General features: G+C 39.0%; 1 protein-coding gene across 2 annotated transcripts in view; it reads left to right on the top strand.

Annotated features, from left to right (window-relative positions):
• Positions 1-24804, top strand: part of LOC150081802 (SEC14-like protein 2) — a 99049-nt gene that overhangs the window by 22821 nt on the left and 51424 nt on the right. For both annotated transcript variants that reach the window (XM_090379681.1, XM_090379682.1), the window contains exons 3-7: positions 7390-7459; positions 9519-9562; positions 14571-14627; positions 21728-21821; positions 22868-22965. In XM_090379681.1, the coding sequence (XP_090235807.1) occupies positions 7390-7459; positions 9519-9562; positions 14571-14627; positions 21728-21821; positions 22868-22965 (363 nt within the window). The remainder of the gene's footprint in view (positions 1-7389; positions 7460-9518; positions 9563-14570; positions 14628-21727; positions 21822-22867; positions 22966-24804) is intronic.

Here is a 24804-nt window from a genome sequence, read left to right as displayed (position 1 = left end):
TGGTTAGCACACTACCCACGAGGGGCGAAAGCACATTAGACCTTGCGTTGGTGTCAGCAAATTATGTGGATAATCAAAACCCTACAAGCAACATACATTCTGATCATAACCCCATTATTCTCTCTGTGCAAATAGAAATGCCCATCACTTCTGGAAGAAGGAAAGTCACAACCAAAACAATTACAGCGCCCAAATACCTTAATCCTGAAAAAAAAGTGTGTTTATGCAGCTCAAGCAATCCCATGGGATGTCCTTGAGGAATGTGATCCCGAACTCGGGATTGACCTGATGACAAGATGGATAGCCACTGTTTCTCTCTATGCTGCAACGAAGAAACTAACCATCACAGACCATTCAAAGGCCTGGTGGAATCCAAAAGTCTGAAAGTGTCCACGTTAAACAGAATTTGCACAAACGTGGAAAACTCCGGCTCACCCTCGGACAGAACTGCCTATTCCCGAGCTAGGGCGCTTTTTATTCGGAACAAGAGGGAGGCAATAAAACTTCACCTAGAGGATACCATAAATAAGGGGAAGTCCTTCCATAGAATCCAATCAGAGGACGCCATTGACTCACTCAATATGAGCAGCTGGCTCGACCATATAACTAGGTTCGCTGCTCAGCCAGAATCCACTACGCCAATGGAATTCCCAATCAATCCGATTTCGACAGACCCCTTAAATTCAGTTCACCTCACCAAATACCAGCTGATCGACGCAATGACTAGCTTAGCACCTATGGCTGCATCAGGTGCCGACAGAATTCCTCAGTTTATGCTGAAGTGCCTCAGTACATTTGTTGTTGATCCTATCCTGTCGTTATTTAACAAGATCCTTAATCAAAATGTTTTTCCTCTTATGTGGCATGTCTATCTAGTAAGACCGCTGCCAAAAACACGCTCTGCTTCTCAGCCCAATCACTTCCGTCCAATTTCCTCTGCATCATGCCTATTAAAGCTCTTTGAGAAATCTCTTCTAAGAACATTAACCATCCAAATTATGCCACAACAGCTACCGCAGATCCACTATGCTACCCGGTCAAGATACACTGCTACAAATCTAGTCACCACCACTACCAAGATCCTCGAGGCATTTGGGCACCGTTCAGAAATCACCGTTACGTATATCGACGTCCAGGCAGCATTTGATTCCGTATCCGTTCACGCACTGGCAAGGCTACTAGGTGAGTATTACCTCATTGGTGGAGACGTGCTCTGGTTCATTCAGACAATGCTGGAGAACAGGACCATTATTGTGCGCGATGGCAATCTGCGCTATACCAGGACTATTACAGCTGGAGTCCCACAAGGCGGGGTCCTGTTCGGAATCTTATTCTCAGCTGTTCTCGTGCCATTTGTGACAGGCCGAACTGACATCCTCACCTTTGCCGATGACATAAAACTGTATACTCCCATGAGACCTGGAGACACTACTGAATACATCAATGACTTAATCCTTCAGAAAATCCGGAACCTTGAGGCCTTCCTCTCCGGTTTCGGACTTCAAATCAATCATGAGAAATCAAAACAGTTGACTTTCTCTCTCAGACGGAGCCCAACCATAGTACAACCCATTTTAAGAGGATGCGCGATTTCTGCCGTCCAACAACATACAGATCTGGGCGTTATTTTTGATCAAAAGCTCTCCTTTCTACCCCACATAGACCACTTGCAAATAAAGGTCTGTCGACTTCGGTGGACGATAAACAATAACTAATGCACGTCCATGATCAGGCTGTTGGGTGCAAATATATTAAGACGTGTTTATCCGGTCATACTCTATGGCGCCGAAGTCTGGACTTCAACCGTTATGACCCATCTTAGACGGATTTTCGCGGGGGAATTCTGGCTACTGAAGGGGGCCATATGGAAATTTCGGCTTACCACCCAGATGGCGGCAGCTCTCAACATGAGACGTCTTCCTGACATCATTCACGAGACAAGACTCGTCTTTGGCATCAAAATGATGGTCGGCATTATTTCAGTACCAGATTTCTGGGCTAACTGCGGATGGAGGATCCCGGTCCCGAGCCTTAGGGCTAATCCAATCCTACAGGCCATTCCAAACCGGTTAAAGCTAACTGATCGGTTCCTACCTGTGCAAATGCTGCAAGACATACAGTCCTTGGACAGCGACCTCTACAAATTCGCAGTCGACAAGGAATATAGGCAGAAAGTACTCGCTTGATTTCCTTCCCAGGACCGCGTCAGAGGACCTTAGAACCTGCTCCCCGAGACCTATTCATCACTGCCTTGAATCCGTCATCCCAGTATTCAAACCTTTCAGGAGTCAATGCTTTTTTTTTTTTTTTTGTGTGTTTATTATGTTGTGTGATTTCTTTTGTGTAAATCCCTGGCTTGTAGCCGTGAAGGGAGTTGTATACAGCAATGTGCTTTCTGTATATAATAAAGAGTTCTTCTTCTTCTTCTATTGATATCAACGTACACCCCGAAAACACTCCCCACACATGCACTGTTGATACTTGGCAGGGTACGTACACAGACAAATGCTGTTTTTGCTATATTCTGATCTTCCATCAGCAGAAACAGCAGGAAATGGCGTTGGTCATACCACTCCTCCACTGGTGTTCCTGAGCAGTGTGCAACCGTGCCGTTTTAAATTTTGCTCATAACTATGGAACCCAGTCGGTCGCCATTTCGATGCCCCCATCCGTTACAACACACGGCGAATTAGTTGTTCTGAAATGCCTCTTTGATAACCACTGTACTGGCTATAGCATTTCTGTTACCCTGTACAAACTTGTCAGTCTTCTTCTTTAGCCTCTAGCATCAACAAGCTATGTCTGATCACAGGATCGCCATTGGCTTGATGTTATTTGGTTATTGGATCTGGATCAATATCTCGATACATCCGAGATACAGTCGTACGTGAAAACCTAAGCGGGGGTTGGAATTTCTCAGATACACATAACGGAATGCCTAACGCTGACAACAAGCGGAGAGGGAATTCAAAAAAGATTTGTATTCACCCAGAGGCGACTATAAATAGTACATATAATTGTTAATGATGAATCTTTCCCTATTAATGTAGTTTGATGGGGTGAAATTTGGTCCATGATATTTGGACTCTTTCCTCAAAGAAGACAGGAATGTCTTTGAGGAGCTTCCTCTCTTTGCTGATCCTGATACCAGGTATGTTCGTGTCAGACGGCACCTGGGATTTCTCCCATCTCCGCATCCTGATACCAGGATGGGTTTTTGGTAAGATGCCAAGCGCCCGTCACACAATATAACAGTAGAACAGAGCACAAGATTTACACACAAAACACACGCACATAACCGGCTATGGCGCAAGCCTCACTACAAGAAGTATAAAAGCAACTAATGGGTGAAACCCTGGAATCCGCAACAACTACACTCAAACATTTAATTCACTCAGAGGTAGTTGTGACAAAAATATGAATTTTTTTATTTGATACCTTGAAATCCCTATAGCAACCACACAAATTTTGGTTTCGATCTGGCAAATATTTTTTTTCTTTGCAGCGCTGATTGAAACGAAGTGTCACAATGGATAAAATGGAATACAGATCAATGATTCCGGTTCTCTTTTTTGCAAGGGAAAACACCCAAAACAATCGACAGAGAAGTAGCCACTGTGTTTATGAAGAAGACTACCCAGGTTACAATGTTGTTGCACATTGTTTTAAAAAAATTCAAATGTGGAAGAACCTCAGTGCACGATGAAGAAATCCCAGGACACCCAGCAATAGCTGAAACAGGAGAGAGAGAGAGAGAGAGAGAGAGAGAGAGAGAGAGAGAGAGAGAGAGAGAGAGAGAGAGACGCAAAAGTTGTGGCAATAATCTTGGAAGATCGCCTTGTTAGTATCAAAGAACTATTTGCAGAGCTCCAAATTAGTTAGGGTCTGTGGAGAACTCATCCATCAACAGTTGCATATGTGTAAAGTGTCTGTTAGATGGGTTCCAAGACTTCTGACCCCTTATCAGAAGAAGGAAAGGGTATAATAAAAAACTGAATTTCCGCATCTTGCTTATTGCCTGGAGAAAATCCGAATTTCCGCATCTTGCTTATTGCCTGGAGAAAATCCGAATTTCCGGGAGAGAAAAAAATCATACTACCCTTGCCATGTTATGAAAAAAAGCCCATAAAAGTTCCTCCTGTCGTTGACGAGATTCGAAATCAGGTATTTTCCACTTGTGTTGGGAGGACACGATGATCATAATACCTGTCGTATTCGCAAGAGATCATCATGGACAGCCAGCTTTTCTTCGATGGGGGAGGGGAACCTTAACTCTTAGATTTGGTCTAATACTAATATAAAGTTTGTAGTTCTATTAGCGAGTCTCGCACTTTAAAGCTTATGCCTTATGTTTGTGAGTTCTTTTATCAGAATGAAAGCAACACGTCAATGAAGAAAATATTTGCGGCGGGTTGTGATACTTCGTGAAACACCGTGGTTGGCGCATACAGTCAGTAGTCAATAGCCGACAATAGGAAAGGTGAAATGTCGCAAAACAGTAAGTTGGTCTGAGGAGTTTAAAGCAATGATGCTTCGTTAGCAAAGTGATACCCTAAGTTTCGGATGGTTAACTAACGTTAGCTTTCTTTCCCAAAGAAGAAAGCAAAAATAAATCGGGGATCTGAGGAAAGTTAAAAGAATCGCGATTTTTTCAAGATTTTTTTTTTTTGCCACAGGACGGGAGCACTTAACCATGTTGGCTGTTGTCGAGATTAGCACCTGTGCGTCTTGTCCCAACAATCATTCCATGTTCGAAGTTGGAAAGATCTCGACGCCGACTCATTCTTCCTCGTAGACACTCAAAAACTGATCAACCAAGTATGAGAACGGCTGATATCTTATATCCCTACTTTACGCCTTAACCAGCGTCAGAAAAGCGACCAGTCCTTCCATACACAAGGGGATGTTGCTAATGCAAAACCAACTCAGTATATACTGTATATCCATTATATATAACCAATGTGCTGCTTGCAAGGGCAGCGCTGTATATTCAGCATTCTCCCACTGAATATACAGCGGAAAGGATCTGAGTTCGAAACCCGTCCATGATGCAGGACTCGAAATCGGTCCATAATTTTATGGGCCTTTTTCATAACAGGGCATCTAAGCAACAAACTGACAGCCTAAGAATACATAACCTCAGACACGATAGACGTCTTAGATTCTTGGAGTCCCCTTCGTAGCCTCGGTTGCGCATATGTAACCAACCCCGTCTGGAGTTATTGAGGGTGACAGATCGTAAGTGTTTGTAATTCAGTTTTCATTAGCGAATCTCCTGCACCATCTTGTATATGTAGCAGAGGTTTCTGAATCAGGAAAGGGGGAAAAATTGCATACTACACGTATCTTGGGCAAAGAACGGATTAATATTAGAAAGGAGAAAATGTCGGTTGGTGGGATGCTTTTTTTCAGTCTCTTTGGATGTATCGAGTCATAATTGCTTAACTTAACTGCAATGTATGATGAGCTTTTTGGTTCTAATATAGAAAGAAAGTAGTTATAGTCCATTTAAACTCATTTTAGCACCTGAGTATTTTCTTCTCGTAGTAAGGTAAGGTAAGGGTAGCGTAACTCAGTTGCCATGAGTTAGGAATAACTTACTTTAGTAGCGTTAAACAACGGAAAGAAAAAGTGCTTTCCTTTTTATGTGTTCTCTTTCTGCTTATACTCCTGCACGACCATAAGCCAGCGGAATTTACAAATAATCACTTCAACGATGAATATAATCATTACTGTATTCAGTTCGTGAGCTCGAACCACGGTCAACCTCAATACGCGTACTACTACATCACTCGACTATGTCAGGCTTGATCATCTTGATATCTCTAAGAAAATGTAATTCTGCAATAGAATCATTTTTATAGAAAATTCCAGCTTTAGGTTACATATTCTAACCTAACTTAAATTAATTTTAGTAGAAAACCAAGAGGAAAAATAAACTAAAAGAGGAAAAATCGATCAAAAATAAAGCTGCGTATTTGCTATTAGTTATGAAATCAATACAGTCATTGAAGGAAAAAAAAGTACTTAAATGGACATAATTTAGCATCAAAAAGGCACAGAAATTCATAGAAAAGAACTTATTCTGGATCTGTCAAAAAAAAAAAAAAAAAAAAAACTCATTATTCCCATTGTCAAAAAAGTATCTAACCACTCCTCCTCTTTGAGTTTAGCTAAATTTTCCGTAGGCAACTTATTCCAAGGTGCTACAACACGCTGCCGAAAGTAGCCTCATAATTTCTTGTCCACTGTTCTTCCTTAAAATTGTATAGTTGTGCCCTCTTATTCTCGCCTCCCTTTCACCAATGAGAGCATTTCTCCCTCATTCAATTTACTAATCGCCCTCAGGGTCTTATACACTTCAATGAAATTCCTTTACCTAAAGTATCTGGTGGCTATGCTCTGCATACCATATCTTCCAAGCCGCACCACAAAAGGATACTTAGCGCTTTTTGCTAAATCTAACTGGTCATCTTTGTACCTGCTCAGTTCTACACCTTTCTTTAAATGGACCCTCCAGATCTGGATACAATATTCCAATTATGGTCTCACCAACTTAAAGGAGGAATAGTGCAAAATTCTTCTCTCTGTCTCTCTATTTCCAAAATTCATTAAATCATAGACAGAATAATGTGTACCATTCTTTCCGTCAGTTTACACTGCATGTTGAACATCATGTCTTTCTCATTCCCCATTCCCTAGTTGGATTTCTCTTCCCAAATTGAACTGCCGTTCATAGTGTTAAACTTTTCAGACCACACTTGCAATCGGTTCAAATCGTTTCCAAGCATAAAAGCCTGATTCCATTCGTTGACCACCTTCCCAACCTTTATATCCCCAGCAAACTTTTACAGCTTCCCACTTAATCTCTCAGGCCTAATTTAAAACATAACAAATTTGGCAAATAACATTTTATTTATAGCAGACTTCAAAAATCTTACTTAGAAGTTCCGTAGCATCTAAAAATAATATGGCGTAACTATAAAAATCAGAAAAAGAAAAATATTAATGTACAAACAAAGGAAATTTGAACTCAACATTAATATTTAAAATATTGAATAAGTAGAAAAGTTGCTATACTGTGTTTCAGAAATAAATAAATGATCAGACTTGGATGTTCCGGGACCATCAAAACACACACACACACACACACACACACACACACACACACACACACACACACACACACACACACACACACACACACACACACACACACACACACACACACACACACAGAGAGAGAGAGAGAGAGAGAGAGAGAGATAAAACCGGGTCAAACAGTATACATGTATTTCTGATTCATACGCTCTGAAATTAATTTTTGTTTAAATATACGAGTATACGTGGTATTTATAACTTATAATTTTTGTTTTGAAATTTCCACAGTTTCGAGGAAGATTGGAGGATGTTCTGAAACCCGAGCACGACGATCACTTTCTAATCAGATGGCTACGAGGTAAGTGAAAAGAGTGCAATAAAAAGAAAATCATTTGTTAAAATACAAACGATTCCTATAACTTTTTTTTAACAACGCAAAAGCAAAAGAAACATCATACACACGAGTGCTTTTGTATCCAAACAAGGAAGCTTCCTAACGTCGAAATTGCAAGGATAATCTTGACATCAAGCAAGGCCGAATTAAGAAAGAAAGTTAACGTTAGCCATACCTCTCTGAACTCCGATCCATCTGATTAGATCGAAGGAGCTATAAAATAATTAAGTTAGAGCAAGATTAAATAAGCATAACGACACAATTCTAAAATGTTGGCGAGTAACAGCATCCTGGATTTCATGAAGTTTATCTTCGACATGTTGGACAGACAACTTGTGTGATCGAGACACGCTAATATTCGTAAAATCGGACAAATGCTAACTTATTAAGATTTTCTCTTGTAGAGAATCTGTGTCCTCATTTTGAATTTAAACCAAATAAAAATAAAATAATAAATAGGATATTAAGAAATATTAAAATGTAGAATATTATATTTTAAGTCAGGAAATCTCTTACCTGAGATTTTTTCCAAGAATAGCAGCATCCGGGTAAGATGTGATCAGAATAGATGGAAACAGTATTAAAAGACCTGCTTAAGAATGAATCTTGCAACAGAACAAAGGAATAAAAGCAAGCTTTGGCCCTAAATCCATTCATGGCGATTCCTTTGTTCTGTTGCAAGGTTCATTCATTTTTAAGCAGGTCTTTTAATACCGTTTCCATCTATTCTGATTACATCTTACCTGCATGCAGTTATTTCTGGAAAAAATCTCAGGTAAGATATTTCCTGACTTAAAATTTAATATTATAGGTTTTAATATTTCTTAAAATATCCTATTTATTATTCTATTTTTATTTGGTTTAAATTTAAAACATTGATTTAAATTCAAAATGAGGACACAAGTTCTAAAAGAGAAAATCTTAATAAGTTAGCGTTTGTCCGATTTTACGAATATTAGCGGGTCTCGATCACAAGTTGTCTGTCCAACATGTCTAGTATAAAGTTTCGAGACAACGGGATTCCCGTACTGTTTTTTATGCAATGCCAATGTCTCGAAGTTTATCTTCGGGAAGTGCGTTGTAGATCATTGGAACAGATGAACTCCCAGGATGGATGGGTCGACTGTTTGAAAAGTTTCGAGGTGAATGAGTGCATTCTTATAAAATGAGATTTGGATGAGTGTTTTATAATAAAATGACATGTAAGAATCCAAACCAATACAATAACGTTGTATAAAAGTAAATATGCTTTGCTTTAAAGCGTGCACAACAGTCCTAGATAGGCGTCCAGTTCCATTCTGATGTCATTCATTCCATAGATACCACACTTGGTGAAGTGAAAAAGCCTGAATTTGAATCTTATCAATGGCGGGAGGAGTTTTTATGGCTTTTTTTTTTTCCACAACGTGACTGAGTTAGTCTGCCTCGGACGAAGGTTGCATTTCCTCTCTCTCTCTCTCTCTCTCTCTCTTTCTCTCTCTCTCTCTCTCGGAAACAGAAACCTACCGAAGCCTTTGCGCTTAACGCCAAATGGTACCTAACAGCACATAGCAACCTCGCAGTTAATTTGAATGATAATTTTATTGACCTTGATCCAGCATTGCACAGGATTACAGCGTCTTAATGAAGGCTTGCACATATTTCTTCATTTATGCACCTTTTAGGTGCCTAAGTGGAGAAATATCAAAATATTATATGTGAGGTAATAAAATGCATAGTACGTTCCTAAACACGTTTCGACCAAAGGACAACCATCTGCATTTAAAGTTTCGAATTTCTGGTTATATGAATAAATCAAAGGGAACCATATTTCAATAATAATGAATGTATAATCACTTTTAAATGTATCATCAGCTATACATTCTATTAACTTTACAGGTGCGACAAGATTTTTAAACTAACGCCTTTAGCAATTAACGCTAAGGGACTAATTTAGTTTCATTCCGATGTCATTGTATAAGTTAACAATAATAACGCATGAATCTGTTTTTCGATTTTTGAAAATCATTTCTGTCTATTTTAGCCAGAAATTTTGATCAAGTGAAATCAGAAGCCCTGCTTCGAAAGGTAAGGTACTTTTTTCTAAGGTAATTATTTCAATGTTTTTAACAGAATTACTTCGTTTTTTGGCCTTTCTACAAATGCTATGTATATTTAATATTTGGAACATGCACACCTGCTGTACTCATCTAATCATCGGATACCGTTAATGTACGCCAAAAACATTTACAGTCAGTGTCTGTGGGAAGGATAATAACGCATTTTATACACGAGGATCTTTGAAGGAAGTACGTAGTTATCAACCACAGGATAGCCACGTGCATACCCGGCGTTCGATGTGTACTAACTCTATGGCATCACATCAACACCTGCCCAAACATTGTGAAATAACAACGGCAATCGCACGAAGCTGCTCTCATTTATGAATGGTTATTTCGTTTTTCGATTCAGGTAAGACGAAAAATACCCGTTAATTTTTATACTGATTACAGCTTCTTAGATAGCACAAAAACATTAGCCATTTCGTTTCTTTCTAAAATTATAATCCTTATCACTGTTGAAGACATCTGATCTGTTACTTGCGTTGTATTTGCCTATCATTTGTCCAATTTCTTTGAAACACAACAGTAAGCGCGAAAATTACGCTTTCGGTGGTAAAATAATAGTATTTATGAATTGAGTACTACTGGGGAGAGATTATTCGATGATCAGAATGCTGGTCGAAAATTTATAGAAGATTTAAGGTAATTAATTATTAGTGGAATAATTGATTGGATAAAAACTTTACAGTATGGACGAAACAAGCCCAAATTAAGATGCTACCTACAAAAACAATAACAAAAATAATAACAACAATAAAATAAAAATTAACGGGGCCTGCAGAACCAAGGTATAACAAATCGAAAGAGAAAACGACGACAGCCACCTGCAGCAATGCAACCGGAACACACAAACTTCCTGTTTTTGTTGTCAGTGAATGAACCCAGCCTAGAGTTTTTAAAAATATAAAATGTCCATCTTCACCCGCAAGGGCCAATCACAAATATCAGCATGGACAGGCTCTCGGCACTTTTCAAAGATTGGGTGTTTCCATGGATCTGTAGCTTCTGCACTGAAGCACTTAAAAGAAAATAAATTGCCTGAAAACGTAATTTTTTTTTCCAAGCCACCAAAAATGGCTAGAATAAAAATGGAGGGACTATGTTGTTGTAGGAACATCAGCGATTAAGGCCATATTGCTTCTTGTATACTGTTTGTAAATTGCGTGTATCGTATGGTCGATTTTCTGTTTGTTTGCTGGACGAAAAGCTACAGTTTCTGGGAGAACCGGAACTAATCTACGCTCGCCTAAGACTGATTAACTCAGCTACGTTGTGAAAAAGGCCCATAAAAATTATCGAGTCTTTTCCACCCGGTATGGGGAGGACGGTGATCCCACGAGGGCAGAGGGACTATGCTACAAAACTCCACATTTCATCATGTAAATATATGGAGATTACTTACTGCTTTTACGTAAATGAATATGCATGTACATGTTTAAAGTCAGAATAAAATTCTAAAAGTACGTATGTAGTATATTTTTTTATGATTCCCGGCTTTTTAAAATAAAACCAACCAATCACCGATCCTGATAAAGCCGGATAAGAGCGCTTCTGCTATGTAAATAAAAACATGTCACTGGGAGTAGAATTTAAAAAATCATACACTTTTGCTGGACTATTTATATTTAGTGATTTTTTTTAATGAAAACTAGTACACCATCGGCTGCTAAAGTTGGTAAATCAGTAGAGTGTAATAAACTCTAAATATGTATATTTTTAAATGTAATTGAAATAGTCTCATGAATAGTAATTCCGTTCTCTCTTTCTCTCATAATCGTAAATCGAACTGTAAAGTGATAAAATATACAGCTTTTCTTCTGATCACTCATCCATCACGTTTCAGTTCAGCACTCCAAATGACTCAAATACAGAAGCGCTAGGTAATGATGATGTGATAACCAAAACGGTATACTCCATCGAGTACTTAAAACCAGAACACAGTCCTGCACTCTCATTGAAGTGAAGTAGGAGAAACGACAACATCAATCAACAGATGTCGTCACATCAAACCTGGCAAACGAGCTAGCTAATATTGCCACCCAAGGGGCTGCCAAGAAAATATAAATCTGAGGACTAATTCATGGTTCAACGCTAAAGTCAGAAAGGTTTTCAGAAAAAAACAAAAAGCCTTCCGGAAATGGATAAAGTTTAATAACTCTACGGTGGATGATGACGAGAGAGGTAGCAGAAGTAAAAGGCAAAGGAATGGGTTTTAATTTCAGAAAAGGAAATTACGATGCCTTAAGGTACTACATGGCCTCTATTAACTGGGTAGATATCGCGCAGAGAATAAATACATTTGAACTGTGGTACGCTTTTAAAACATTAATCACCGATGCCTTGAATGCGTATATACCATTAAAAAAATACTCCACGAGAAGGGTTCCAAGTTGGATGAATAGTGAAGTTGCCACATTACTTGAGCAGAAAAAGGTGGCATGGAAACGTTACAGAGCAATAAAAAGTACTGAAGCCTATAACAGCTACAAGGTGATGTGTAATAGAGCCACAGAAAAGGTTCGACAGGCAAAGGCAGTTTATGAGAAATCACTAGCAAACAGAGCAAAGAGGGGGTATAAAGAATTCTTCACATATATAAATGCCAAGAAGAGCAGGACAAACCAGATCGGACCTTTACGTAAGGGAAAGGGGATAGTAATAAATACACCAGCTGCCGTTGCAGATGAACTCAACAGTTATTTTGCATCGATATTTACAAATGAAAAGCCTTTTGTGGCAATGGGAAATTGTGGGAGCGACGTTAAAAAATATGTAATTAATGATATTGAAATTTCGCAAGATTATTTAATGAAAAAACTTTCAAGCCTACAGACTAGTAAGGCTCCTGGAGTTGATGGAATATACCCTATAATCTTGAGAGAGGCGGCAAGCGAGTGCATTGAACCACTGAGGCTGGTTATGCGAGCATCACTAGACTCTGGGGAGATTCCCTTGGATTGGAAAAGTGCAAATGTATCTCCCATACATAAGGGTGGCTCTAAAAGTGAAGTGGGAAATTATCGACCTGTCAGTCTGACTTCAGTAGTAGGGAAAATCATGGAGGCATTGATCAAGGGTGGAATTCAGGATCATTTGGATCGAATTGAAATTCTCAAGGATACTCAGCATGGTTTTGTAAAGGGAAAATCATGTTTAACAAATCTGGTTCGCTATTTCGAAAGGGTCACTCACGAGCTGGATTTAGGGAATAATTTCGACATTGTTTATTTAGATTTCAGCAAAGCATTTGACTCAGTCCCACATGAGCGGTTGCTTTATAAGCTGGAACAGGTTGGAATCACTGGAAAAATCCTTAGATGGATAGAAGGATGGCTTCAGGGCAGGAGGCAGAGGGTTGTGATAAATGGCTATTCCTCAGATTGGGTTGATGTAAGAAGTGGGGTTCCCCAAGGATCAGTATTAGGACCACTGTTGTTTTTAATTTTCATAAACGACATTGATGAAGGGATAGAGGGCGTGATGTCTAAATTTGCAGATGATGTAAAAATTGGTAGAGTAGTTAATGATCACTGTCAAGCTGAGCTTCTTCAGAGAGACCTAGATAGACTTCAAGAATGGTCAGAAAAATGGCAGCTGTGCTTTAATCCAACAAAGTGTAAGGTATTACACCTGGGAAACAGTAATCCCAAAATAACTTATTCACTTGGTGGAGTTCAACTAAACCCAGTACTGGAGGAAAGGGACTTGGGTGTTACGATACGGTCAGACATGAAATTCTCTGAGCATTGTAAACAGGTTGCAAGGAAGGCCCATGGTGTCCTATCGATGATCTATCGAACTTTTGCAAGTAGAGATAGGGACGTGATAATCCCATTATATAAGGCCTATGTTAGACCACACTTGGAATACTGTGTTCAAGTATGGAGACCGCACCTAAAGAAAGACATCGAGCTTCTTGAAAGGGTGCAAAGAAGGGTAACTCGCCTGGTGAGATCGGCAAAAGGGCGTCCGTATGAAGAAAGACTTCGAATATGTGGGTTGCAGAGTTTGGAAACTAGACACCTTAGGGGAGATTTGATTGAGGTGTTTAAGGCTCTGAGAGGCATCAGTAAAATGAATGAGGACAAAATTTTCAAGATTATAAATGATGCTAGAACTAGGGGACATAAATTCAAGTTACGCGGGGAAATGTTTAGATTGGACTGCAGGAAGTTTTATTTTAGCCAGCGAGTTATAAATTACTGGAATAAGTTGCCTTCATGGGTGGTAGAGGCCGACAGTTTGGGGAAATTCAAAGGTCATCTGGATAGTACTTTCGGGTAAGGGAAGCGCATAGGATGATAGGATTAATTTCCTTTTTATTTAATTTTTAATTTCATTTTATTATTTTTATTTATTTATTAATTATTATTATTTATTTATTTATTTAATTTTTGTTTTTATCATTGTTTTGTTCGGATTTTTTTTTTTTTTTTTTTTTTTTTGGCTGGTGCAGCATAAGCCATAAGCTTTCTTGCACCATACGGCCGTTACTATTACTAATACTAATACTAACTCCACCGACTACCACAGTACAGGAAAGAGCGGGCCACCTTCCTCAAATGTAAACGAAACGCAATCCGGCAGATAGTACTCAACAGAATAAACCAATCCAAAAGAATAACAGCCAAATAACGAGGAATTTCAATTGAGGAAAAGACATTTCGAGAATGAGTAACCCAAGCGCCAACACACCTAACTTTTGCTTCCTTAAATCACAAATACAGTCTATATCTAAACATCCCTCTTATATTTATGTCTCCCAAATAAATCCCAGGCATCCCAGTTAATCTCAATCTTCTACATACGTTTGATTCTACTTTGTTGTGTATAATCTAATTAATCTAATTTGTTGCCTGTAAGCCAGGCAACAAATCATAACCTCATGGCAGTTGTAGTACTATATAAGACTAATGCATACAACTGAACTATTGATTCTTATAGTATATTGTATGTTCTTGTACTGTTTTTAGCATCTCAGCTGGAGGAAAAAATTAGGAGCCGATACCACCGATTTCACTCCTCACCAGGTAAGAAATTTGTACCTTAAATGTATGTTATAAAAATACATGATTTTCAGTTTAAATTTTTAACATCGATATAATGTACTGATTTTTTATTTTATTTTTATCAACAGTACTATTTTCTCTAAGTTGTCACGCTTCCAGCAACGAAAAGTTCTTGAAGTGCTAAACGAAGTGCTCTTTGCGTGATTGGGCACAATACGCAATACAATTAACTAGATAACTAATTCAAAATTAAAGAGATCCAGCATGTTGTTTAACCAACTCGTTTTCCCAAAGGCAAAATTACTTAAAACCTGTCCATCTGACAAGGCACTGCATACTGAATCATCGATCTTTCCTCCTTAAGAAAAGTCCAACTTCCATTAGCATCTATCAATATTGAAAAAATGCCACACTTGCGTGGAGCCATTAAGAACTTAATAACGTTAAGTACGTAAAAACGTTCTTAATGTTATCAAGTTTCTTATCATAAGAAACAAGTTCGTTAATGTACGCAGTGCGTTAAATTTCAGGTCCGATTTTTAAAGTGAAGCTTCTTTAGGCGCGCCTTAGGCAGTTTTCACATGAGAGTAACTTGTGCCCGTGGAGTGGATTGACAAAAATCGAAACGAAAATGCGACACGGAATGACGTCTGCAATACGTAGCAGCGACGCATGACGCAATCAGTGCCCCTACAGCACGGCCGCATTGTAACTCGCAGACGTGCCGCGTTTACGTTTTAAATCGCTTATATCTCCGCTTCTAGCAGTCCGATTTTAAAAATTGAAAAACCAAAATATTTCTTTCGTCATTGTCCACTGTATTTCATAAAAAAATTTCGACGAAAAAATAAATTATAATTCAAACATGCCGAAGACTAATAGTGAGCGTTGTAAGGCGTACAGAGCACGTATACATGCAATGCGACCACCGAAACCACCTCCATTGAATACAAAGGAGACATCTGTAAAAACGTTTTGTAATAAACTTGTAAAATATTAAACCGCTGTAACATTTAAATAATAAACGTTTCAAAAGTAGTTTCACTTAACTTCCAGCTATGAGTGCTCGGCACACAATTTTTTTTCTTAAATTAAGTGAAATTTTGTTCTTTTTTATGGTTAACAGAAGTATATGCGCCTCTTCACAAGCGACATCACACCGATTGAGTGGAAACTTCTTAATCAAGTTAAATATGAAGGATTTCATAATTGGCTACGTTCACGAGTCTTACATAAAAGACACTTTGAACAGCGGTTCACAACCGGTGGTTCGCAATTCCTTATAATTGCGAACCACAAGTGTGGAAGTTCGCAACTCCCACAATTCCTTATAATTCCTTACCATCTTATAGTATATCATATTCAATAAATGTTTTCCATGGTATTTTTTTTTTTTATTCTCAAGGATCATTGTTATGTATAGGTACTTTTTTTTTTCAGAACCTATAGTACTTAGTAATGTAGTAGTAGTGGAAAGTGATGCAAGAAAGCAAGTGTATGAGCTTGTACAGCATCAGCCAAAAAAAAAATTACAAAACAATTCCCTCTACACGTTTGTCTAGTTCCTCCTTAAATTTATTTAACCTATCAACTTCCACAAGGACAGATGGAAGTTTGTTCCACCAATTAACCACCCGCTGGCTAAAGGCAAATTTCCGCACATCTATTCTACATCTGTCTTTTCTTAATTTGAATTTATGCCCCCCTAGGTTCGTACTCTGAACAAGTGGAAGGATCCCATCAGAATTCAGCGTGCTCAACCCATTCAAGGCCTTATACACCTCAATCAGATCACCGCGCAGGTGCCTAGTTTCCAGCCACTGCAATTTGCAGAACTTAAGCCTCTCTTGGTAAGAGGGTCCCTTCATTCCCCTCACGAATCTTGTTGCCCTTCTCTGTACACGCTCAAGTAAATCTACATCCTTCCTAAAATGAGGCCTCCAGACCTGTACGCAGTACTCAAGGCGTGACCTGACCATTGCCTTATACAGAGGAACAATCACCTCCTTTTCCCTGCTAGCAAAATTCCTATATATCATTGACAAAACCCCATGACCTGCCCTGGCAGCCTGTCTACATTGCTCAGAAAACTTCATATCTGACTGCACAATTACTCCCAGGTCTTTTTCATTTTCTACCACCTTAAGTGTACTACCACACAGTTGGTACGTTTCTCTGAGGTTACTTCTACCCATATGTAGTACTTTGCATTTGTCAATGTTACCACTTCAGTTGCCACTTCTCAACCCTACCAACCTTTGTATCATCTGCAGACTTTGACACTAAGCCTGATATACCTTCATCAATATCATTGATAAATATACAAAACAGCAGTGTACCCAACAACTAACCCTGTGGGACTCCACTAATAACATTAGCCCACGAAGATTGTTGTTTGTTTGTTTGTTGTTTGGTTTTTAGGAGCATTAGCAACTAAGGTCATATTTCTCCGGGAATATGCGGTGGTCATTCCCTGACCTTTCCGCATTCTCCGTATTTGGTGGTGACGGGCTCGAACCCCGGTCTAATCAAGAAGCGTGTGCTACGCACTGCTGCTCCTTCCCACCTGGCTACGGAGGCGCCAAGTCCACGAAGATCAGCACCCATTGATTACCACCCTCTGTCTTCTCCCACTCAACCATCCTTTTATCCATTGTAGCAACTTACCCTTAATACCATTCTGCTCCAATTTGTACAATAGTCTTCCATGCGCAACAGTGTCAAAAGCTTTCCTGAAATCCAAATATATGATATCAAAATTATTTTTTGCATCCAGTTCCTTTGAAACCACACCATAATAACCAATCAAATTTGTCAGACAAGACTTACCCTTAACAAACTCATGCTGTGTCTGAATTATTGCTTCTCTAGATGATCCTGTAATGCATCTTTAACCAGTGACTCCATTATTTTACCCGGAACAGAAGTTAAACTAACTGGTCTGTAATTACTCGTGTGTGGTATGGTTGTTTATTGGCGCATTAGCTGCTATGGCTATAGTGCGCCTATTCGTAGTTATATCAGAAAATAATTAAGAACGTAGTAGTTCAAATTGATTTCAGTTCTAAAATCTATTCATAAAAGATTATACACTCCAATTTGTTTCAAAAAGCAAAAAAGTTCCTTAATATTTGCCTCCTCTCCTATGATATGATGTAATGTCAACGGTTCTTGAAGATTAGGCAGATTTTGAAGGTTGTTGAAGTACGATGAGGATCATCGCCGGTGAGTAAATGGAGGTGAGTCAGATGGGTATGCCCTATTCTAATCCGTGCGAGTACCACTTCTTCTCGCCGAACAGATGGAAACATATGATGGAAAAAATGATGGAAAAACTCGCTGAAGAGATGGAAACATATTTTGTTCCATGTTGGCTCCTCTTAGTCCCTGGCAGATAAACTTTTCTGCCAAGGTTACCGGCCCCGCCACGGGGAGGCAGGAGCAGTGCCTGGTGTGACCAAGCGAAATTAGTAGGAGTTAGTCTATTAAATATGAAAAAAAGAAAGGTTACTTTCCTTTCTTGCTCTCGATCAGTACTTTTGAAAAAAGAGCTGCTATTAAATAAAAGGATTTATTAAGGAGAAGAACGTAAAAGAGAACTAGAATTCACCTTTTGAGAATCGCAGTGAAAGCACAGAGAAATCGCTCAGTCACAATCGCTTGGCACCCGGGACCGTAATTACTCGTGTCACCCTCCGATCCCCCTATGGGAATTGGGGATACATTTGCACATCTCCAGTCCGTGGGGACCTCCCCTGAATGCAAGGATGCTCTCATAATTATGGCTAAGGGTTTGCTTACTTCCTTTGCCACCTCCTTTAATATAACTGGATAGACCCCATCCACCCCAGGTATCTTTCTTATGTTTAACTTCAACAATTTCTCCTCCACTCTGTTCTCAGTTATTACAAAATCATTAAGCACCCCGCTACAATTTGATAATCTTCTGGCATTTTCCTCCCTTAATAACTCCTCATGTGTGAATGTAGATGTAAAATACTCATTCAGTTTGTTTTCTATCTGAGCAGGATCATCAACAGTCGAACCATCGATGTCAAGCGGACCAATCAGATTAATCCCCTTCCTTTTAGAGTTTATATAAGTAAAGAAATCCTTGTTGTTTTTCTTAGCATCCTTTGCCAAAGATTTCTCGTAATCTGCCTTCGCATGCCTAACCTCCTTTGTGACTTGATTACAGACTAGCTTATACCTGGCATAGGCTTCTGTGTCGCCTTATAATTTATATGCATCCCATGCATTTTTCTTCTCTGCCACGAGTCTCATTGGATCATTTGACATCCATTTAGGCAAAATCCTTGAGCATGGTTTGAAGGTTGAAAAGATAAAGGAAGATACTTGTTGCATTAGACGAACTTCTGTAGACTGTAATTTTCAGGAAATACGTATGAAGGAAGGTTGTTCCAGAAAATGGCAGTTGAATGAATAAATGAGGAAGAAGGAAATTTATTTATTTATTTTTTTTTGTTAAAAGCTGGTTCTGTGAGTTTGAAGTTGGACAGTAAATGGATGTTGGCTGGTGGCGGCACATGTTCGGACAGTTTTGAAAGAGAGAGCGGAAATTATAGAAGCCAATTCAGAAGAACAATGCCCATGGAAGTATCTGTAGAAGAGGCATGCAGCAGAAACAGTGCGTCTATGAGAGAGCGAGTGGAGAGACTCTGTTAGAGAGGAGTCATTAATTAACCTAACTGCCCTCTTTTGAATGGAATCTAGAAGCCTGAGAAAGGTTTTGAGGGGGGGGGGCAGGTGTAGGAATAATATTCTATGGCAGGCCGGATTTGCGATTTTTACAGAGTCGACAACTGTTTGGAAGAAAAGTAACGCCGAGAGCGAAAGAGAAAACTCAGTTTTTCAGATTCAGAGGAAATAGTACTTATAATGTGCTTTATGCCAATAGAGATTAGAAGTCGGGGTAATCCCCAAGATCTTGCATAGAAATCTTCATCGGAGATAAGCATAAGAGCAGAAGAATTCTTTTTGCGAGATATAGGACAGGACTAAGTTTTAGAAGGATTGAAATTAAGATGTTTTTGCCCCACTAGACAATTACCCGGATATCAGCATTTAAGGATTTTGTAGTGGATACTCGAGAATTTGAAGCTGATTGAGCAAGGTTTCTCAAACTGGAAGGTGTAATGCAATGTGGTATCGTCAGAAAATCTATAGATAGGATTTTCGGTCAATGGAAGAAGGTCATTAATATACAATAGGAAAAGAGTGAAACTGAACCGTGTGGAATACCAGCGTTACTGGAAAAGTTGGAAGACAGAGGGGTCGTCTACCATCACTCTCAGTGAGCGGTCAGAGAGAAAACTGGATACTCAATTACAAAGAACAGCTTGCAAACCATAGGATGGAAGCTTATTTAGAAGACCTTTATGTCAAAAACGATCGCAAGCCGTTGAAATGTCAAGAGCAAAGGCTTGAGTTTCATGAATCTTTTCCATTGAATTTGTCCATAGATGGGTAATATAAGGCAATATATCACCAGCAGATCGACACTGACGGAATTCATACTGGCGATCGTTGATCAGATGAAACATTTCCAGGTAGTTTAAGAATTGGCGGTTAATAGATTTCTCCATTACTTTTGAAAGAGTAGAAGTAATCGCAATGGGACGATAATCGTCCCATTGCGATTTGTCACCCCTTTTTAGGAACTGGCTGGATATGAGCAAATTTCGAAGCAGAAGGAAACACACCTTTGGAATAAGAAAGTGAAACAAGACGACACAAAAGAGGAGTAAATTCAGGGACACAGGTTTTGAGAACAAGTGGAGAAATACCATCAGGACCTGGAGCTTTTCTTAGCATCAAGATTCATCAAAATCCTTCTGACATCCTTTTGACGAAAGATCACAGGAGACATTGAATGGAGTGTATTGGAATGGTTTGAGGTGATTTATCAAGATAATAAATACATGAGTCGAAAGAAAAACAGGATGCTAGCAGGTCAGCTTTATCTTTGGCTAATGTGGCAACAGAACCATCTGGTTTTGACAGTGGTGGGAACAGAGATAGGCAAAAATTGCGGCCAATAGCTTTGACAAGAGACCTTTTCCTGCTTTACAAAGTATAAATAATACTTAATAATAAAAATTATTATTACGCAATGTCGCTTATAAAAACGTGGTACTGGAAATATTTTATAATAAAAATTCAGAAATATTACACGATTTCAGAGAATATAGGCTTAGTGGTTCGCATGAAAAATATTATGTTGAAAGGGGTTCGCGAATCACTGATCTATAGGACGCCATGGACCTTTGCAACCTGTCTACAATGCTTGGAGAACTTCATGTCAGACCGTATCGTAACTCCCAAGTCCTAAAATTCCACTACTGACTTCAACTCCACCAAGCGTATAAGTTATTTTTTTGGGTTCCTGTTTCCCACGTATAAGATCTTGCACGTTGCTGAATTAAAGCAATGCCGCCACTTTTCTGACCATTCCTGAACTCTGAAAAAAAACTCTGCTTGGCGGTGATCATTAACTTCTATACCGATCTTTACATCATTTGCAAATTTAGACATCACGCCCTCTATCCCTTCATCGATGTCGTTTAAGAAAGTTAAAAACAACAGTGGTCTCAATACTTGGAGAACCCTACTTCTTACATTAACCCACTCTGAGGAATAACTATTTATCCCAACCCTCTTCCCCCTACTTTGAAGCCATCCTGCTATCCATCTTTTCCTGTTCCAGCTTATAAAGTAACCGCACATCATGCAAATTTGTCGTTGAATATATATGATACCTGACAAAGATCCCATCTGGTAACATCAGAATTGGTACACTATGCTCAAAGCAGTCGATGTATCAAGAAACTCCCAACCAGTGACGGGAAGTAGGAGGCCCAAAGAGGCCAAAAAATTCCCAACGACGCCAAAAACAGAATAAATTAAGAAAAAATGTGCATTGAATTGCGTGTTGCTTAAATATAATTTTTATAATTATTTACAAACGTAAATCAATATCAAAATACCAATCGTTTATTTGGTTCTTATCAAATTAATTATCAAAAGGAATTATCAAATTACGAGAATTTTGCACCTTATGCAAACTATGTATAATACAGTTGCACTCCTTTTACAAACAGGTGATAGTCGGCTACTACGGAGGAGGACTATTAGGATGTGATAAAGAAGGATGTGTACTTCGAGTGCTTCTAGTGAACAAAATAGACATTATAGGTAAGCAATATCAAAAAATGTTTAAATATAATTATGCTGTAGCATGCTCAATTTCATGCTCCCTAACTTTCCTATATCCCTCTTCTAATTCAGTTTCACAATAGCAGCTCAGAATTTCACGAGTGCCATGGATTAAATTGTATGTCTATGAGAAGAAATCTAGAGCGCTGCCTCCTTAGTTTGAGATGAATTTACAATTTTAGATGAGATGAAAAATCTAATAAACCAATTAGAAGCTCATGTGATCCTTTCATCAGATCTTCTTTCTAGTCAGCAGTTGAGAGCAGCATATCGTGACCCATATCGAATAATAAACGCAATTACAGACTATATAATGGCGCCTCGTAGTTAGCTGCTTTGGCGCTTAACATACGCTTGAGTCTTGACCTAACTATAACTCAGATTTTCGAGGGTCTGATGACGAAATGAAGTAACCACCCTTCTCATGGTGAGTGGGCAACTGTCAGTTAGTATATTAGGAGCACCTGATCATTGCTCACCTCAGAGTTTCAATTTCTTCGCTATATTATGAATTATAAACCTGGGGAAGTTTAATTCCTGGGCAATAGGATACAGAGGCATATTCCATCCATGGGCTATCACTGCTCGAGTTTCCACGTGTCTATCGTTCAGGTGCACATTTGAAATGAATTCCCGGCTAATTGATGATCACCTTTATTTGCCAAAATATTTACATATTTCGTAACTACAAAATTTCCTGCAATAAGAGGGATGTCCACAACTTTTGGTAGAATAGCGTATATGTCTTTATGTAAAGGATATACAGCTTTTAAAAAAAAAAAAATTCTCGTGGGCAACTAACTTCCAGAATAAGAAAAAAATTCATGCAACGTGCGTTCGATTCCGATTGGTTAGGGAACTATGGTCGTTTGAATTTTTAAAAATGGACATGGAATTTTGAATTACTATTGAAACTCCATAGCCATTACAGTGCAGAGACGACTACAGATCATAATTTATTATATTTTATGTAAACAATCATTGGTACAGTTCTCCTCCATTCATATATATATTTCATATTATAGGATTGTTAAATTCCGTTCACAAAATGGTGGAGTTCTACAAGATGGTTGTATATGAAATGGAGGATAATTTAAGGCTCATGAAAGAAAAATCTCAGGAGGTAAGTTTGCAACCAGTACAAGTAGACTAGTCTTACAGACATAGAAATGCTTAAGGGAAATATGTGGTTGGTCATTTTATTTCGTAGATTTCATAAACAAATCCAAACTGTACATGAAAATATAAATTTGTAGTAGTTTACACCAACCTTGCGTTGAAATAATAAAACAAAGAACAAAATTAATAGTTTAATAACTGGTATTACTAATTTACAATAAATTACTATTTACAAAAAAAAAAAAAAAAAAAAAAAAGCATATGAAAAGAAAAAGAATACCATAAAATACAATAAAATATACAGAAATTAAAATGCTACGGGAAGCCAATTTATGTATTTTAGGCAGTCCATAAAACCTCGGTTTTATGGACTGCCTAAAATACATAAAGTGGGTGTTCCACTCAGATCTGCCCATTGTTTCGTTTATAGGCAATCCTACATATGCATTATCTGATTTCCTGGCCAAATTGTTGGCATCGATAGTGGGACTCTGAGTGTAGTGTTAAGGACAGCAAGGATTTTGTACATTTTATAAGAGAACAATCTATAGAAGAAAATGAAACCATGATATCTTTTGATGTGACATCTCTGTTTACATGTATTCCAATTAACCATGGGGTACTTTGTGCACACATGGCCTTACAGAACGATGTCACCTTAAGTAGTAGGACCCAACTAGACGTGGAGGATATTTGTAACGGTATAGAATTATGTTTATCAAGTACCACTATGGTGTTTTGTAACATTATGTATAAGCAGGTTCACGGGGAAGCAATGGGCTCCCCCATTAGTGCGATTATTGCTAGTTTAGCGATGGAGGAGCTCGAGGCTAGAATATTTAGTGATATGGTTCTCCCTACGCGTCCGTGGAAAAGATATGTAGATGATGCGTTCTCAATTATTCGAAAAGGGAATGAAGATGAGGTTTTGAATTTTCTTAATGGCTTCTCCCCATTTATACACCCCCCTCCTTCTTCCACCTCCGAGGTGGAAGAAGGAGGGGGTTTTACCGTTCTTGGATGTGTTGGTCTACAGAGAAGGCCCGTGTTAAAAGACTAGGGTTTACAGAAAACCTATGTGTAAAGGTCAGTATTCAGACCATAATTCAGCTCAGGCCAACCATCACAAGAACAGTGTGATTAGAGCACTAACAGACAGGGCTAAATCACATTGTAGCACCTCCGAGGATAAAAAGAAAGAGTTTTAGCACGTCACGGCGGATCTCCTGAGGTGTGGCTACCCCCCAGAGGATCATAAATAAGTATATCAAAGGAGAACAGAGGAGAGGCGAGGCATTTACGCCGATAGCCACCGCATACGTTCCCTGTTATCCGGGTCGCACCGAACGAATAGACCGTGTATTACGGGATCATCAGACACGCTGCCAGGGCGTAAGTTGCACACAGTGAAAGATCCCATTCCAAAAGAAAGTGTAAGTGGGGTCGTTTATAGCATTAAGTGCCCGGATTGTGGGGGAATGTTATGTGGGGGAAAACAAAACGGCGTTTAAAGGATCGTCTAGGGGAGCACGCGAAGGCAATAAGGAATGCAGATTATGCGAGAAGCAACATCAATTTCCCCGGACGAAGCTGCTATCATCAACCAGTTTTGGAACCGCAAGTGGCTCGAGACCTTGCGGATTAGTTCCACTGGGAGCAACATTAATAGAGATAGGGGGGTATGCGTATTCACCCCCTCTTTGAGACAGTGATTCTTGGAGGGGATGAACGATTTCACGTGACGCGCTCCCGAGCTACTTCCGGTTCCGTTACGCATGAGAACAATGCGCGTGTCATTGAATCACGTGACATGTGCGGTGAACCTGTGGGTATTTAAGATTGC

This window comes from Mastigoproctus giganteus, chromosome 8, assembly GCF_048544385.1.
Source record: "Mastigoproctus giganteus isolate SK-2022 chromosome 8, ASM4854438v1, whole genome shotgun sequence".
NCBI lineage: Eukaryota > Metazoa > Arthropoda > Arachnida > Uropygi > Thelyphonidae > Mastigoproctus > Mastigoproctus giganteus.
This window is presented reverse-complemented; position numbering and strand designations above follow the sequence as displayed.